Here is an 18,139-nt window from a genome sequence, read left to right as displayed (position 1 = left end):
TTAACGTTCTTGTACCAGCCGAGAGTCGTGTTCTTGAGGTTACAAAAAGTTATCAGTGCAGAGTCCGAAGTTCTGGAAATAATCAAGGCAAAGAAGGAATCCATGGTATACTTCCTGTGTAACATATCGGTAATCTATTACAGGCGTCATGGAAGTTTAAATTGTCGACAAGAGCAAAACAATAAAGAACTTGCCACACGGACGGCGAAATGGAAAAGCATTGGAGGTTGAAAACGGAAGTGAACTTTCACCTACATTAATGAGTGAGCACAAAAACAGGCTTTTTAACACCCCTCAAGGTTGAAATGCTCTTTCTTTATAGTAGATTTATAATGTTTGAATACTTGTTTATCTTACCTGACTTGAAATTAATCCAAGAGGTGTGTAGTTTGGTGTACATGAGTAACTTTGTTATACTCCCAGATGGAACGTGCAAGGAGAGTGATGTGTGACATGATATAACGTCCGCTCTACGAAAACGTGTAGATGGACCGCATTAAAATTGCCTATGCTGAATTATACAGTTTTGTTGTCTTCCTTCTATAAAAATTACCCTGTATATGAAACTCATAAACTTCGATTGTGGAAACATTGAAAGTTCATAAGACAATTGTCATAAACATATCGTCTATCAAGGTTTATATTCTGCCACTTCAATCCACAGGGAGTGTTTTATTTTTAATCTTTTGTGTGACCATAGCACTGCAGGCTTAACAAAAGAAAGAATGTATCAGTTCTAATGATGATAATTGTTTCGGAGAAAAGCATTATAACAGGTTTCCTGACCACTAGCTTACTTCCCCGGATAGGTTTGGATTTCTGACAGACGGAAATGGCAGTCATTATGACCAACGAGTTCAAGGTAATAACATGACGCTATCTCAACCATATTTGCTGCTATTTAAGTGGATCAGTGGTAAGGATTACTTCCGACTCTTCTTTTCATCCACACTCTTTAAGAAATCGCCATTTAAACTTCATAAAGAAGATGATGCCTTGTGGAATGGACGAGCAGCAACACTGACTGACAGAGTCCGACTAAGCTCGAGAGTTCAGGGGTAACTCTAATCTGTAGCGGTGGCACAAATACGTGCAACGGTTATGCGGGTGAGTACATGCAGCTTGATATCTTGATAATGTTCCAAAACACACATCAAGCGTTTAGGACGAAGTAAAACATGCAATGACGTATGTGTATCGACGTTAATATTTGAAGAGATTTTAGCATTTCTGTTTCCTCAACAATGTATTAACTCTCATACAATGGGAAAATCTGAATTCTTAACAGAGGGTTCATATTCAAATTTTGATGTTAAAAAACTAACATGACTTAGCACCTTGCTGCTTGCAAGAAAACATTTTCTTTTTCTATAAACTTTACCTTCTACTTATTATTCTTCTCTACCGAAACCTCGAACAAACCTATTCGTAATTGCCTAGCATTTACTTTATTTAAACAATCAATTGCCAACTGTTATGAATTTAGATTTTACGGTTTATTTAGCAAATAATGTAACCATCTCATTATAGAAGCCTTTTACTTCAACCATCAATACCATTAGACCGTTAGTAAGATAATGTTCATTGTTTTATTCATAAAAGGCAACGAATTTTCCTCCTTCAATTCCCCCATACTATTTAACTGGTCTTCGTGCAAGACCAGCAACTCTATACTTACAGTGCAGATGAATATGGGTTATCCAGCTGTCTAGTCTTTCCATCCTTTCAAAGCTCTCATCAGTTTCGAATTATTTGCTCGGCTATTCTTTGACGAAAAATTACCGGAGGAATTCATCGGTGATTTTTCATCCTATATATTCAAGGACATTTCTATACATCAACTCTCTCTCTCTCTCTCTCTCTCAACACAAACATACATACAGACACACACACCTACACATACATATTTCCTGTAATGTATTGTTGAAGAGTTTGTTCGCAAAAACCGATAAGTCCATTTTTGAAGATTTTAAAGTACGGTCTCTGTCATAAAGTATAAAATGATACCTTTTAAATGATATATTGGTCACTACATATAATATTTTTTTACATTTTTTGAACATTTTTTAAGTTTTTTTTCATTATTCTCTTTATTTTTCTTGACCTTTGATCGAAAATATCTCCATTTGGCAAATATGGACTTATCGGTTTTTGCGAACAAACTCTTCATTTATTGATAATTCAATTTTCCAATGCAGACTTTGTGAAGTGAAATTGAAGCTCATAAATTCGTAACATAACACATGAGGCCTACATTAAATTGTGCATACCGTGTGTTGCTTTTTTATTTGTTATTTTCATGTAATTATTCTTTCATCTTTAATGTTAATAGTGAGGCTAGTAGGTGGATCAAACGAAAGGGAGGGCCGAGTTGAGATATCGTGTGACGGTCAGTGGGGCACGGTTTGTGACGATTGTTGGGATATCAAAGACGCGCACGTCGTCTGCAGAGAGCTCGGCTACCCATCAGCCTCAGCTCATTATACTGAGGCCCACTTTGGGGAGGGATCTGGACAAATCTGGCTTACTGGAGTTACTTGTGCAGCTGGAACTGAAAACTCCCTGCTTCAATGCACTCGTTCATACTGGGGATGTGATACCAATTGTGGTCACCATGAAGACGCCGGAGTGAGGTGTGAGGGAGACAGTAAGTTGGAATCATTAAATCACGAAAGTTTAAGCTGTAGTCGGTCAAGATAACGTTATCATGCATTTATTATTCTATTATGTTTATTTCCTGGCGAGTGTATTTTAACTCCTACATATCAAATTGGTTGTTTCCCTTTGTTCTTCATTATCGTGTATTCTTTCTTTTTTCTGCAGCCAGGGAAATTGAAGGGATGCTTCATAACCCCTATTTCTATTTCCTTATTGACATGTAGATACAACATGTAACATGTAAGATTAATGTACCCCATTTATGTCAGCAGAACCATACATAGTAAAAAGGTCAACATGCAATGACCTCAAAACATAATTGTAATATTATTATCCGGGCAATTACCCCCAGAGGGCAATTACCCCCAGGCTAAATACTAGTTAGTGGTAAGGTTAGAGTAAAAATTGGGGTGAGGGTTAGGTTTAGGGTTAGGAGTTTGGGTTAGGGTTAGGATTAGGTTCAGGATCAGGATTAGGATTAGGGCCAGGGGAAGGGACCGGGGTAATTGCCCAGGGGGTAATTGGCCTAGACTTATTATTATGATCGAGCCATAAAAGTGATATCTGAAAAAAAAAATGGCACAAGCTGGATGAAATCACTAAAGAAATTAAAAAAAAAACAGTTATATGTGGGTCAATACTCTAATAAGGTATAGGAAAATGTATTTCTTCGCCGACGGTCACCAGTTCTATAGAAGCTGCTTTTTTTCTTCTTCTATCTAAGGCTCTTTCAGAATTTTCCAGGGGTAGGACCATGACAGTCTTTGCCCCGAGCTTTTGAGTGTATTCAAAGATGTATTGTGGTTGAGTGGGTAAGACCGCGTGATACCAAATGCGATGTTTCTGGTTCGAGTCCCTGAGTAGCAGTGGTTGTGCTCTGAGTCAAAGTCATTATTCCTATTTGCCTAGTCCTTCTTATAGGGGACTTAGAACCGTCCAGTTCTCTGGTTGATTTTGGAAGTAGTCATTACTTCTTCCAGGGCTAAAAAAAAAAAAAAAATCATATGAGTTGATTTGATTCAAAATGTTCATTCTTTAACCTGGTCATTCCAAATTCATTTTCGTCGATAATTTAGTCTTCTCTTTTTTTTTTTTTTTTTTCATTTCCTTTCATTTCAAGTATGAAGTACAATATAATATTTGCATATGCATACAAAATCATTGCAACACATTTTTTTTTTTTTTTTATCAAGGAGAAAACATAGTTTAAGAGAATGCAATCATAATAGGCAAACTAACTGAATTGCATCAATGCAGTGGTTTTCAAATGTTCCAAGCTATTCCTTCGTCAATGGAAAGGCTTCATCGAAGGTGTTTCTAAATGAAAAAAAAAAAAAAATCGACTCCTTGTGCCATTTAATTTCGTATAAATAAAATATGCGCGTGGGATATGAATAGTGATTAATAATAAATAAATGATGGCAATCATCTGTTTTCAAAAGTATTCAAATTTTGATTTACAATTTAGTATCCTGGCAGCATTTGACAATGCTGTCTTAATGGACACAAGTAACATTTGAAGTGAATTATTGGTGTATCGAACCTTTAATGTTATCCTGGTAACTCTGTCTCTTTCTCCGTTTTAAGGAACCGCAAATTAGATTGCTATAACTGTGAATTTTCTCTCCGCAATTTTGCCGTCACGTCAATTTTTGAGTGAGTGGCCGACAAAACGAACCTTTAATGTTCTTTTTCCATGCTAAGGAACCGGCAGTGTAGATGCGTACAACGTTCGTAGCGACTTGATATTAATTCCCACGGAAGCGGACCATGGGGGCGTCCTACAGTGCAACCTACAGAGTAGTGAACAGTCCAGAACGTTAGAAGTCCAGTGTAAGTATACAAACCATTGGCTTTATTAGGAGGATATAGATTACGTTACAATGGAATAAGTATGTGCTGGTGGTAAATCACAAAATATCAAGCTGTAAAATTCTGTAAAACACACAAAATCATTTCACTATCAGTTACCCAGTTTAGGTCTTCTCCAAAAATACATTATCTTAACTGTAGTGCTTGATCACGCCTGGAATAAAGCCAGTTCGGAGTTAGCTCATGGGCACATTGGTACGAATGACCTTTCTTTTTTCTCAGTTGGTTAGGGGCACTTCACTCGTTTTCAGAGCGACATAATGCATAAGCTTCACGCAACAATTTATGGGATTCATCAATCCCGTTCAAACAAAGAATAAACTTGCGTAGACCAGATGAGCAGAATGATCTGTCAATTCACACTTGAGGAAGCATCCATTTCATTATTTTGCATTGGATGTATGACAATCTCTTTCTATTGATAATGCCAAATACCACTTTTGCTGTCAGGTGGATGTGCTGGCAAGCGGCGTTTATAAGGATTACATGAATAATCATTACATGACAGATGCTTATCCCAGTAAATTTACAAACCAACATGCCTGTTGGTCCGAATGACCTTGTTTCTGCTCATGCGCAAACTCCGAACTAGCTTATTCTGATATGGATTTTTTTCCCTCATAATGTTATCAAAGCTATATGTGACCGTGCATCACAAAACGAACAAGAAGTCGCACCTCTTGATTTTACGTGAGGACTCAAAAAAGGTGAACCTGGTCAATTAAGTCAATATTGAGTTTTCCATATTTTCTGAAGGAAATACCCTTCTTCTACATTCTTCTTAATTTTTTGTAGGGTAGAGAGATCAGGTATGGCTTCGAGACTCCTTTTCACTACTTGATAACCCTTTGCACACTCTTTACTTTCAAGTCTGATAACTTTTGAAGGGGTAAAGCTACTGCATTGAAAGTTGACATTAATGATGGTCAGAATGTGTTAATAGAATATGCTCAATTTCAACTTAATCTGATAATCCCTTCATTGTTGTTGACCCAGTGGTTTACATCCTGTTGTTTGTCCCATTTATCGCACAGCTAGCACGGTTTGGTAAAGATTACGCGCTTGAATAGACAGATAGACCCTATACTGGCGACTTTTTGCTTGTTTTGTGATGCAGGGTCACATATGAATTAAAGAATGCATCTCTTCTCCTAAGCACAGACACATCACACCGAGAATTGTAATAACTCTGCAAGTTGCTTGTTGAAAACGTGTTGTTTTCAAGATTCGTTTCCGTTTAGTTCACCGTTGAAATGGCAGTACTCCATCGGTCTGGTCAAGCAATACATTTCCTCTAGAATCATGCGTTTTAAGAACTCTGGCTTCCGCGTTATCCCTAGGAGGCACACCGACTGCTCACATTGGATCATCTCTATTGAACTCGGTCACTCTTATTGATTTAAAGGGAAAGTCTAGTATTGGTTGAGGTGAAAGTTAAGCCTTTATATTTTTTTGGCGAGATACTTAGAAAACACCTTACGAAATGTTAAAGAGCATACAATTCTTAGGGGAATTCAAAGTTTATTTTTTTTTTTATCAATTGATAAACATGTTTGAAGTGGCTGAGATATCCACAAACAAAGTAAACCAAAGAGATCTTAATAAAAGGTTTGTTTGTTTGTTTGTTTTTTATTGTTCCATATTCCACATTTCAAGAAATACATAAAACATAAACATCACAATATAAAAGCCTGGATGAATTGTCAAGTACAGCTTATAAGACAATAAAACATGTGAAATATGAGGAATCTACATAGAAGCATTGCTTGTAGGGTGTAGATTCCCAGATGCGGATGTGAGATTATTTCTTACTTGGTATATGTAATTAAAGGAATGACAATTTGTGAATTGGAGAAATATAATCGCCAAAAAGTAAAAAGAAAAAGAAAAAAACAAAGAAAACAAAGGTGGGTCCACCGATTATTAGGTTTCCTTTGTTTTGGATATCTCAGCCATTTCAAACATTTTTATCAATTAAATTTTGAATTCCTCTTAAAATTGCGTGCTCTTCGATATCTCATGACAGGTTTCTCATTATCTCCAAAAATCATCATCAAAAATCGTTGGAAACCTAAAGCCCCATCTAAACCGAAACTGTACATTCCTTTAAAATACTAATTCTGTTGACGTATTCAAAAGTTTCCTTACGAAGTATTTGTTCAACTTGACCGCCATTAATTGATTACCATTATTCTGAACTATAATATAGTTCAGAATAATGTTATTATACTGTTTCACTTTGTCCTTTCCTTCAAGAGACCTTTGTGCTTGTAATTCATTATTTTGAACAAGTTTCGCCAAGAGGTCTTACACCATATACAATATTTTTCACTAAACACGCAAACAGGTATACTCAGACATAAATACATACATACACGATAACGAATTAAGAGGGACTTGCTATCAATTTTATTCATTCTTGAGAAAAAATAACAAAAGAAGTTGTTGTTGTTTTTGTTTTGTTTTTTTTCTTCTGTTCAGCGGCTGCTCATTGACTGACCTATTGATAAGTAACACTTTGATATCCTCTGGTGATTTTGTTCATACATTAATGATAATCAGGCATTAGTGCCTGGACAATTGGACTTAAATGTTTGAAAGAATAAAGAATCCAAAGGTAAGCATCAGAGCATTGAAAATTTGCAGATATGAACACAAACTACTAGTATGTGGGAGAAAGATTTGCGGTGACACCATGTGTATGTAGTCCTTAACCGGATCGTTGTTTGGCAGAAGAGCCTAGAAAGAGGAGAATTAAAGAGGAAATGACATATGGGGGTTGTTAGGAGGGCAAACAGTGAAGAGTGGGGGAGAGTAATGGATTAGAAGTTGAAGTTGCACTAGTGTAGACAGTAGAGAAAGGAACAAAGAGAGTGGTAAGGAAGAATAGAGTGAGAATCAAAGAAGATGTTCGGACATCGTTAGAAGGAGAAAGATGAAACAGAAGGGAAGAGGAAGAGGGAGGAGTTGAATGTTGGAAAATCATGGATATAGGAGAGAGGAGTGAAGATTCCCCCACTATTCACTTTCTGCCCTACTTACAACCCCCATATGTCACTTTCCTCTTCAATTCTCCTCTTTCAAGGCTCTTCTGCCAAACAACGATCCGGTTAAGGACTACATACACATGGTGTCAACGCAAATCTTTCTCCCTCATATACTTCACCATGCAAACCTTCAAACAACACACAAACTATGTTTAACACCAATACTAGCGATATTATCCATAAAGAAGTGCAAAGTTAAGGGTATCAATATCAATAATTACTACTAAAATATCATAATTGACATTCCACAGTGCATAATTTGTCAATGCGAAAGATAAAGTTGGGAACTATTGACTTTCTGTCTGTACAATTTCAAGCACCCAGACTATAAACTTTCTAACAATGTATGGTTTATTTCATTCCACAAGCATATGAAGAAAAACATTCTCGTGAGGCAATCGGCTAATGATTTAGAGTGGCTGAAAAGATGCATTTTAGAGATTTTAGAGCAATATATCATTTCCAAGCACTTTACCTAGATAATTCCGAAAGTAAAAAATAAGAGTTTTAAGTTTCAAATTCCCAACACCTTAGACTTCAGGCAGATAGAAAATAACTTTAGCTTGTGATTTCCTTCCAGATATTATGTTTTCATCCTTTAAAGAAAGATTACTTAGTTTAATGTTTTCAGAACTTAATGTCTTAGACTTTGAAATAATTTTGGCAGGCGATGTATATAACTATGAATGCATGCATCGTACAGTGTCGTAATCAAATGTCACATTGCATAAAAAACAAACACAATTCGCCTTTAAAGATGACTTATTTTTGTTCATAAACTTAGGGTAGACAATGTTAGCTTTAGAAAATCCACAAAGTGTAAACCATGTGAAAATGTTAATTTAAGCTAAAGGTAAAGGTTTATTTAGACATCTTTTACTCACTCTTCGTTGTGTGATTGTGCGCGAACGCAGGATTTATAGTACCCTAGAATCTGCTTATTTATATGAACTGATCTCCACAATTCTATTGCAAAACTTGAGGTACTTATATGTTCATTTACCTATATGCGAGGTTGTGTGACGCTTGTGATACAAAGTCACATGGATACGTGATGATGAAGATAATACACGCTGAGATACAGTTTACACAGCAGTGAAGTACTAACTAGCTGTCTACGTATACCACTTGTCATGTGACAGACGCCCCCGCGGACAATATCACCGTGATTCAGATCAGTCACGTCGAGAATGAAGAGGAAACAAATGACCTTAAGATCGCATGTCACGTCAACCCATGTGACCAGCCATTTCCATCAATCAGGACATACGAGATTGCAATCGATGACGTCATTCAGTCATCTTCAAGCTCCCCCACCGTGACCCTTGACCCTCTCCCCAGTGGATGCGTAGAAATCTCCTGCACCGGTATCAACGAGATTGGTAACACGACCACTGCACAGACTTACTGTACAAAAAGCTGTGGTAAGAGAATATTTTAGTATTGAATCCTACAATCATATAATTTTTATTGTTATTATTATTATTAATTTTTGTTTACCAGACCCACCTGGGATGATGTAATAACTTTGTAGGTTTGCCACATGCACATGCTTTAATAGCTTGAAAACACTTCTAATTTGATCCCGGGTAATCCCCACTAAACGTAGTTTTGGAATTTTACTCAGTGTCACTGTTTTACTGTTATGGTGAATGTTGACACTCTTACAGTGATTTCTAATAATACCAGCATTGTCTACATTGTATTTCAAATACGAGTGGGAAATGGAACATTATTCTTCTATCACTGTCACAGACACGTCTTTTATTTCCATTAGAAACCAGTGGCAAGCCCCCCGCATCTGATATCTTGTCGATCAAGACTTCGGAGTTCCTAGACAAAGACCGTCAGATGAATCTGCTAATCTTGTGCAGAGCGAACCTGACCGACCAGCCGTACCCGTACCTCCATTCGTATTCAATTGGAGTTGATGGGACCATCCTGTCCAACGCAAGCTGGACCTCAGCCATCCTGAGACCACGCCCAAACAGGTGTATCAATGTCACGTGTTCCGCAACTAATGGCGTCGGAATTACTTCCGTGTTGGCGAGGCACTGTCCGAGGGGTGAGCGATAGGAAATCAAGAAATCTCTTTCTCTTCCATTCATGCCATTGTCTCCGCGGGATAAAGCAAAAAGGGTGACTCCGTCTGCCTAAATCAGGACATGTTCTAGTAAATTAAGAGAATCATTTAGAATGGTCTGGAATGATTTGGGACTTCCTGGATTGGTGGGGAAAGCTAGGATTACCTGTGATTTACAGAGTTTCATTTCTGTCCAGTAATATGGACTTTTCTCCTTGTATCAATCTTAATCAAAATACACACACACACACACCAAACAATGTTTATAATTGAAGACGGATTCCTTTTACAACGATATCTGCCAAAGAATAACATGGTCATAATTACGTAATTAAGGAGACAATTTGTGTCTCCTAACGTTTTGGAATATATTACATCCCATCCAATCGCCATCTTTACTGATAGCATTTTTTTAATACACATTTCACAAACATTGTGTCTATAAAGCTCGATCTAGAATAATATGTATGTGTATATTGTACAAAATTATGTACATTATGTACTAGCCATCCTTTGTTACCATTTTGTTTGTTTGTTGTTTGTTGTTGTTGTTTTTTTCCTACCACATTCCATATCTCTTTCCGGTCATCAGACCCACCTGCGCCTAACATCATCTCTATCAAGGTAGAAGAAGACGAGGATGAGTGGGGAACGAATCTCAATATCTCTTGTCACGTGGATCCCACCGACCAACCGTTTCCACCGATCGCAGTAATCGAAATCTCCGTTGATGGAGCTATTCTCTCAAGATCCAACGCATCTTCAATGATCATATTGGAAGATCAACCCAACAGGTGTATAGATATATCGTGTGCCGGTATCAATCAATTCGGAGAGACGTTTTCAACGCAGAATTACTGCCCAGTGAGAACAGGTAGATTTCTTATAGGTTCAGATTATATAAAGGAAATTAAAAGGCTTTTCCTTATTTCACTCACAGTTCATGTTTAAATGTGTTGAAATGCTTTTATTCATATTTCGGCTTTTGGGCCTTCTTTATTATGCTTGCTTTGGCGAGTTTTTGTACTGAGCTTGTTATGGGTGGAGATAAAACAACTAGAGGCAAAATAAAGGACCTGTTTGATGTGTTTACATTCTTTTACGTAAGATTGTTTTATGGTTATGATATCATGTACTATTAGTTTTTGATTGAACTTCTCGAGAGGAGGTTTGTTCTGCCTTGGATGAAGACAAATACATTGTATCTTCTCTCATAGGTCACGCGCCTCCAGCGAGTAACATCCTCTCCATCAAGACTCAGGAGATCAATGGCGAAGGAAGCCAGGTCATTCTCGTTATCACGTGTCACGTCAGTCTTCAAGACCAGCCGTTCCCACACCTCCACACTTACACCATCGGAGTCGACAACACCACGCTCTCCTCGTCCAGCTGCGCCTCGGCTCTCTTCAGACCACGCCCACACAACAGTTGCATCAACGTCACGTGTTCCGCGACAAACGGGATTGGTTGGACTTTCACCAGTCTTAAATATTGTTCAACATCTGACTCAGAAAAAGGTAAGTCAGCGAGGTACACTGATAATAATAATAATAATAATAATAATAATAATAATAATAATAATAATGATAATAATAATAATAATAATAATAATAATAATAATAACCATAAGCAAAGAGACGATTAATCAAAACAAACAAACCAACAAACAAGCAAACGAAAGAAAACAACCTTTATTGTGAGACTCTAATTTCATTTCGCCAATGTGACTTCATTTTGCAAGACATGTATATGAGTTATAGTCGTTACGGTCACTGCAATACTGGAGGGCCTTTTTTATTTTATTTCTTTTTTGTCCTTTGTAATAATAATCAGGCCTTTAATATTCAGTTTATTTATTCTAAATCGATCTACGATTCAATCTATAGTACAACCTAGTAACATTTTCAGTTTTGGCTAATAAATATTGACCTTTCTAAGAATGCATCTCGGGATTTATTGAGAATATGACGTAAATTTCGAAGAAATTCAACAAGCACACTGTTTATGTAGTCTTTTCGTGTTCTTCAAATTTGAAGAAATAAAAAAAAAAAAAACTATTCATGTCAGAGGCATTATTGATAGGGGCATCATTTCAGAGTTGATCTGCTTTTGTTAACCGTTTCTAAACTAAAATTTTAACTCGCAACGACTGAAGAAAATTTTTCTTCCGGCATAGTCGCAATTTCATAAACAGTTTAGACACTACACAACAAATACATTGAATGTATATTTAGCTTTCCCTCATAACAAACAATCGAACACGTTCGAAACACGTGTATTTATCTCCTAAAGGTGATACGACCAGTGTGCTCGACCAAGTAAAAAGTTTTATTTTACAGCTTTGAATCTGAATCTTCACCTCGTACGTCGTATCGATAAGTTTTTTGATTTCTCAAAATGATTTTTTTTTTTCACCTGTCTTACAGGTCCAATTGCTGGTCTTCGTCGAGGAGTTCTTCAGCAGCCGTCGACCACGTACGCCCTGCTCGTCGCCGTGTTCTTTCTGTCGTTGTTGACCTGTGCGACAGTGATCATGAGGAGGAGAGAAGTTAATGTCTTTTGAAAATTAAACGCCTGTTACATACCTTCAACTCTCCTTTGCTGATTTAACTGAGTCCGATGATAAAAACTTAACTTTTGTCTTCAATCCACGTTTCAAAACTTTGCCATGATGACCCTGTTTTTGTTGTTGTTGTTGTTCATCATTAAAGAAACGTAGAATGAAAGTTTTCATTTCATTTTCTAGTCTTTCTTCAAGCTCTTTTATAAAACATTACATTTAGTAGTTGTCTTTTATTCTGCTTAGTCAAAGAAAAAAAAATTTCTATAATATAACCAAGAGAAGTTTGTATTGCCGTATGGCAACTGTAAACTGCATGTGATTAACGAGTATTGATAGATTTGATACGATGTGTCTGAGTTTGAAAGTTTAAGTTGGAAATCGTTACAATTTTTTATAATAAATATGACACATTAATCTTCTCTCATCTTTATCACTTTACTAATTTAGCACTTTGTTGGCATAGAGTATCATTTCTAAGCCTCATTTTGAAATTAGTTATATCCAATGACAGTAACATTGCATAAATAAATAGGAGAAAGCAAGAAATATCTCATTTATTTTCTTTAAAACATTGTCAATTATTGTTTCCTACTTCTCCGGGTATTATCTTTTGATTATACTGAAATTATTACACTGATCTTAAAGTCACATGATATGTGCTTAAAACCTATATATTAGGAGTTGCACCTTCACTGCATTGTTAATCAGTTTACAAGACAGTAAGATTATATTTCACTTTAATGTATGACTCTATTCTTGCTTAGTATTAGACCCGATGAACTAAATCATTGAAAGTGGATCTATATAGTTTATACATCACGGAATGTGATTACCAAGTATGTTACTCAGTAAGGAAAAGTTTGCTGAAGATTGACAATGATGTCTTTTTTATCTCTCGTCTGGTTTCATAAGCGTGTTCCATATAGTCAAAAATGTCTCGTATTGGTTCGGTTGTGTGTGTGTGTGTGTGTGTGTGTGTGTGTGTGTTTTAACAATAGCATGACAACTTTATTGAACATTGCGTACCCAGAAGAAATAAGTAAAAAAAGAAATATAATGCAAGAGACTCCCTTCATAAAGGCAACATTTGACTGTGATGTCAGCTTCGATACCACTCAGCAATATGAATTACGTCATAAATCCCAACGAATGACAAATTGTGAACTGTTCCTTTCTAAACTGGTTTAAGTTCGTCCATGGTGCATCCTTTACCTTTCCAAGGTAGGATTTTCACAACACACAGAGCGTCATTTCACACATACACACACACACACACACACACACATATATATATACATATATATATATATATATATATATATATAGAGAGAGAGAGAGAGAGAGAGAGAGAGAGAGAGAGAGAGAGTGTGTGTGTGTGTGTATGTGTTGACAGACTATTGAAATACTCATTTAAATGATTTGAATTCCTGTATTTGATTTTTCAATGATAAGCCATTGTTAATTATTCCCAAGTCGCGATTGAAAAGAGTATTCAAGCACAGAACGTAATTGGTACGGCTTTATCAGAAATCGCCAATGAGGTTTCAAAATATGACAACTATCTGCGATTTTGAAATGCAAGACTATTTCCTAAAGTTAATTTGATTTTCCCATTTATAACATGAAACAGTTGGAAACTTTCATCACCCACATTTGTTTGCCTTCCCTTTGTAGGTGATATCTACATGATCTGTAAAGTATGTTACATTTATAAGTATTTTCGAAACATTTGTTCCATTAGATTTTGCCATGCATAATGTCAAATGTATATATGGGTAGATAAATAAGCCTCTGCACGTCCTAAGTTTGATCTTCCAAAGTCAACGGAGGACTTGTTTCCGCCTAAGATAATATTGATAGAGAGTACACAGAAAAACAACACATACCCATTGAAAGAACTCATTTTCTCTCTTCTCCGCAGGTACATACACTCACTCTCTCCCACTGTTTCGTAATAATTAAACACAGACAAACACACACACACACACACACACACACACACATACACACACGGAAGATAGCTTATTTTAATGTAGTACTCATAGATGAGAAGCGAGTATGAAAATAAATGAATTGAATTGAATTTTGTAGATGTCAACTTGATTTGCAATGGAAAGTCATTTTCTTTCCAATAACCAATAATCTGTCACTGTGAAATATATATATATATATATATATATATATATATATATATGAAGGGTTTGATCGCAAAAACCGATAAGTCCATATTTGCCAAATGGAGATATTTGCGATTAAAGGACAAGAAAAATAAAGAGAATAAAAAGATTGTTTTTGTTTCTTTTGACCATAACTTCAAAAATGTACGTTATTATGTAGTGACCAATATATCATTTAAAAGGTATTATTTTGTACTTTATGATAGAGACCGTGCTTCAAAATCTTCAAAATGGACTTATCGGTTTTTGCAAACAAACTCTTCATATATATATATATATATATATATATATATATATATATATATATATATATATGTATATATATATATATATATATATATATATATATATATATATATATATATTTGTATATATATTTGTTTTGTTTTTACTAAGGTGTTTTAGGTAGTCAACAATGCTTGTCTTTGACCTTTTGGAAATGCAAAGAGTGAGAATGTGTTTGGGTAATGGTAAGAAAGCTGTGTTCGGTAATGATAGTTAAATACGCTCTGTTTATCAAAGAAAACATACAAGAAGATATCAATTCTAATCACTCATTTTCTTTTAGACATAAGAGGAGGACATGTTTCTGTGTATGTGTGTGTGTGCGAGTATGTGTTTGTGTTACTATCTATATCTTTTTTTTACGTTTTCACATTTGCGTTCAATTCCTTCCCGTGACCAGTATTGCAACCTAGGAAAGTATCAGAGAAGTAATAACGACTCAGAATTATGCAGAGAATGTACATGCACATATACGTGCACTGTGTATAAGAAATCAGATGGCATAATCTTACTCTAAGTCATATTAGTCATAACACACCTTATTGCAATAAGTGCTGTATACGTTACAATGATTCTCAGCTTCTTAAATTCATTTCGGTATGATAAAATAAGATATCTAAGAATCGGCTGCCTGCAATGCTGCCGTTTTTCTTCTCTAAGGCTTATGCCTATATTACGGTTTAGTACAAAAAGAAAGAATGAAAGAATGAAAGAAAGAAAGAAAGAAAGAAAGGAGATAAAACAAGGGGAAATAGGCCTACACACAAAAAAAGTTGGCGGGCCAGTTTGCATCATTTGTAAGTCTTTTAGTTAGATTCACGAATGCCGTCTAGCGGTGAACTTTTGCTATGCTGCGGATTGACGCTTTCACACTTCTCTGAGTGGGACGGCGGCTTCACCTTCCTTCATCAACTTCCTCTCAGCAATGATTGCTGACGTCACCAAATAGGACCAAGTTTATTAATAGTATCGAATCCGTACTACTTAGAGCATCAGTGAAAATGAGAAATAAACATCCTTCAGAACCATCCTTCAGAAACTGTACTTATCTGTGGCACAAAGGGGGTTTCCACCATGGCACATGAAGAGTTAAAGATCCATCACTGTATAATCTGTCGGTTACAGTTCGTTATTCCAAAGGTTCCTTATTCCGAATGTTCTTTAGTATTAAAGAAGGTTCGTTATTCCGAAGGTTCGTTATTCCGAAGATTCGTTATTCCGAAGGTTCATTAATCAGAAAATGTGATAATATTTGTTATTCCGTAGGTTCCGAAAATAAAACAAAGCTCGTTATTCCGAAGGTTCGTTACGGACCCTATTTCATTTTCGGATTAACGAACCTTCGAATAGCGAACCCTATTTCATTTTCGGATTAACGAACCTTCGAATAGCGAACCCAGTTTCATTTTCGGACTTACGAACCTCTAGGTATAGGGAATTTGTGTGTTTCGGATTAACGGAGCTTCGGAATAACAAACAGCACCCACTCTGTCAGTATTGACATAACTTTGCACAGAAACACTAAGATGTACCAAGGTGTGATGTATATTATCATGTTATTTCGGGGTGTTTGTGCATTTTTTTTTCTTTAATTCTGGTATAAATGGACAGCGGGAACAAGATGATCCCCACCAGACAGACCTCTATATATATATATATATATATATATATATATATATATATATATGTGTGTGTGTGTGTGTGTGTGTGTGTGTGTGTGTGTGTGTGTATATATATACAGTATATATGTATATATAAATATATATATATATATATATATATATATATATATATATATATATATATTACAACTATGTACAAGTATGCGAACACGCATGATCATGAACGCATCTGATATTATGTGTGACTGCTTAAGTGTGTGTGAAAGACGATCCCTGTATCTATTAGTACACATCTCATCGTACCAAGTTCTGTATCTGATATCATGTGCATTGGGTCGAGGAAGTACAGTGAGATTATTCTCACTAAAGAATAAAATTTGAGGATGACAAAAGTCAACAAAAACCGGTAATACGCCGAGCAGTGAAAACAAGAGCAGTGAAACAAGAGATGGTACAGCAATAAAGAGTCATATTGATAGGCAGTGAGAGCTAGTGTATGATTTTAGATAATGCAATATCTAGTCCTGACCGGCATTGTTTTATTTTCCATTATGAGATAGCTTTCCCATTTTAACAATGGAGGCACTAAAATCCCTGCAATGATTCTACTCAAATTTTGAAGGTATTCGTTTATGAATCCTTCTCCATACTTTTTCTTTCATCTTCCACTGGTAAATTAATGAGACGGATGTTGTTGGTAGATACTTTAGAAAAAACCGTGTAATACAATTGAATGTTGGACACGTCTATCGAGTACGTCTAACAATTCGCGGCATAATCGATTCCATTGCGATAAATGTAATCCAATTCAAATCATATTGAAGCCAATGACATGTTCTCTTTATTTTATTTTCAGATCAAATGCATTTCGAGGGTTTTCTTGAATGTGCTTGATGACAGAGATGTGAACATTTTCTTCTACAAATCCCTTAAAAATTGTGTGAAATGCAAGGAATGGTATATACAAAAGTAAATGCATGTTTTCTTTCAAATTCTTTCATTCCAAGGTACTTACATCAGTGCAAATATTTGGAATTTTGTTACGAGGTTTCAAAACCTAAATACCATTCAGTAGTTTAAGAAATGTTTTGTATTTAAAAACGTCGCAATTGCAAAATTGCTTTATATGGTTGTTGTTTTTTTTCAGTCTCCCTAAACTACAGACGACAAGCTAGAATTTTTTCTCTTAAATACAAGAACATTTGTCGAATTTGCCGACAGCAATGGTTTATCAATAATTATAGTTAAAGTGTACTATAGGCCCAATTATGCCTGAAAGTATTGTCGACATATAACTTGAGTGTGATACAGACAAGGATTTGAAATCTAGGTCTGAAAGCCTTCACTATACTCTGTACGATGAAACTATAATAACATGAAAATTCATCTCTAGTAAAACATAAGAACCAGGCGCAAAAAAAAAGGTGTCAGCTTACGAAGCAGGATTCTAGATGACTCATCACTTTACGCGGATGAATCTTGGGGATTTCATCATGTAAGATGTCTCTTTCATATTCACGTTATACCTTCCAGTGACTCAATAAAAACCAGACAATTTGATTGCTTGGTACCGAACTACATACGATACGAGGTTAATAGTTAACGAGGGAGAGCAGTTTATGTCTGGAGTTTGGCAAATCTTACAGGTTTTCCCCGTTTCAACTTCTTTCCATTTTTCAGAGAGATACATGAGAGTAGGTGGGAGGACTTGTTTAAACTTATATAGACCTTTTTTTTTTGAATTATTGATATGGACATAAAACATAAAACAACTCCACAATCGGGCATAACGACTGCTTCTTTGTTCGATGGGCCTTTATCGCTTCTCTTAT

At 35.9% G+C, this 18,139-nt stretch overlaps 1 protein-coding gene across 1 annotated transcript; it reads left to right on the top strand.

The window, feature by feature from the left end:
* Positions 1-2,322: 2,322 nt before the first annotated feature.
* LOC140246918 (uncharacterized) lies at positions 2,323-12,223 on the top strand. Its single transcript, XM_072326238.1, has 7 exons — positions 2,323-2,647; positions 4,363-4,491; positions 8,720-9,001; positions 9,355-9,642; positions 10,253-10,534; positions 10,878-11,177; positions 12,087-12,223. The coding sequence occupies exons 1-7, from the start codon at positions 2,323-2,325 to the stop codon at positions 12,221-12,223; spliced, it is 1,743 nt and encodes a 580-aa protein (XP_072182339.1).
* Positions 12,224-18,139: the final 5,916 nt, after the last annotated feature.

Source organism: Diadema setosum, chromosome 3, assembly GCF_964275005.1.
Source record: "Diadema setosum chromosome 3, eeDiaSeto1, whole genome shotgun sequence".
Taxonomy (NCBI): domain Eukaryota; kingdom Metazoa; phylum Echinodermata; class Echinoidea; order Diadematoida; family Diadematidae; genus Diadema; species Diadema setosum.
Note: the sequence above shows the minus strand (reverse complement) of the source record. Positions and strands in the feature narration are given on the sequence as shown.

Coding starts and splice junctions, on each gene's coding strand:
- LOC140246918 (XM_072326238.1), top strand. CDS start 2,323: ATGTTAATAGTGAGGCTAGTAGGTGGATCAAACGAAAGGGAGGGCCGA. Junction 9,643..10,252: donor GGCGAGGCACTGTCCGAGGG/GTGAGCGATAGG, acceptor TCCGGTCATCAG/ACCCACCTGCGCCTAACATC. Junction 11,178..12,086: donor AACATCTGACTCAGAAAAAG/GTAAGTCAGCGA, acceptor CCTGTCTTACAG/GTCCAATTGCTGGTCTTCGT.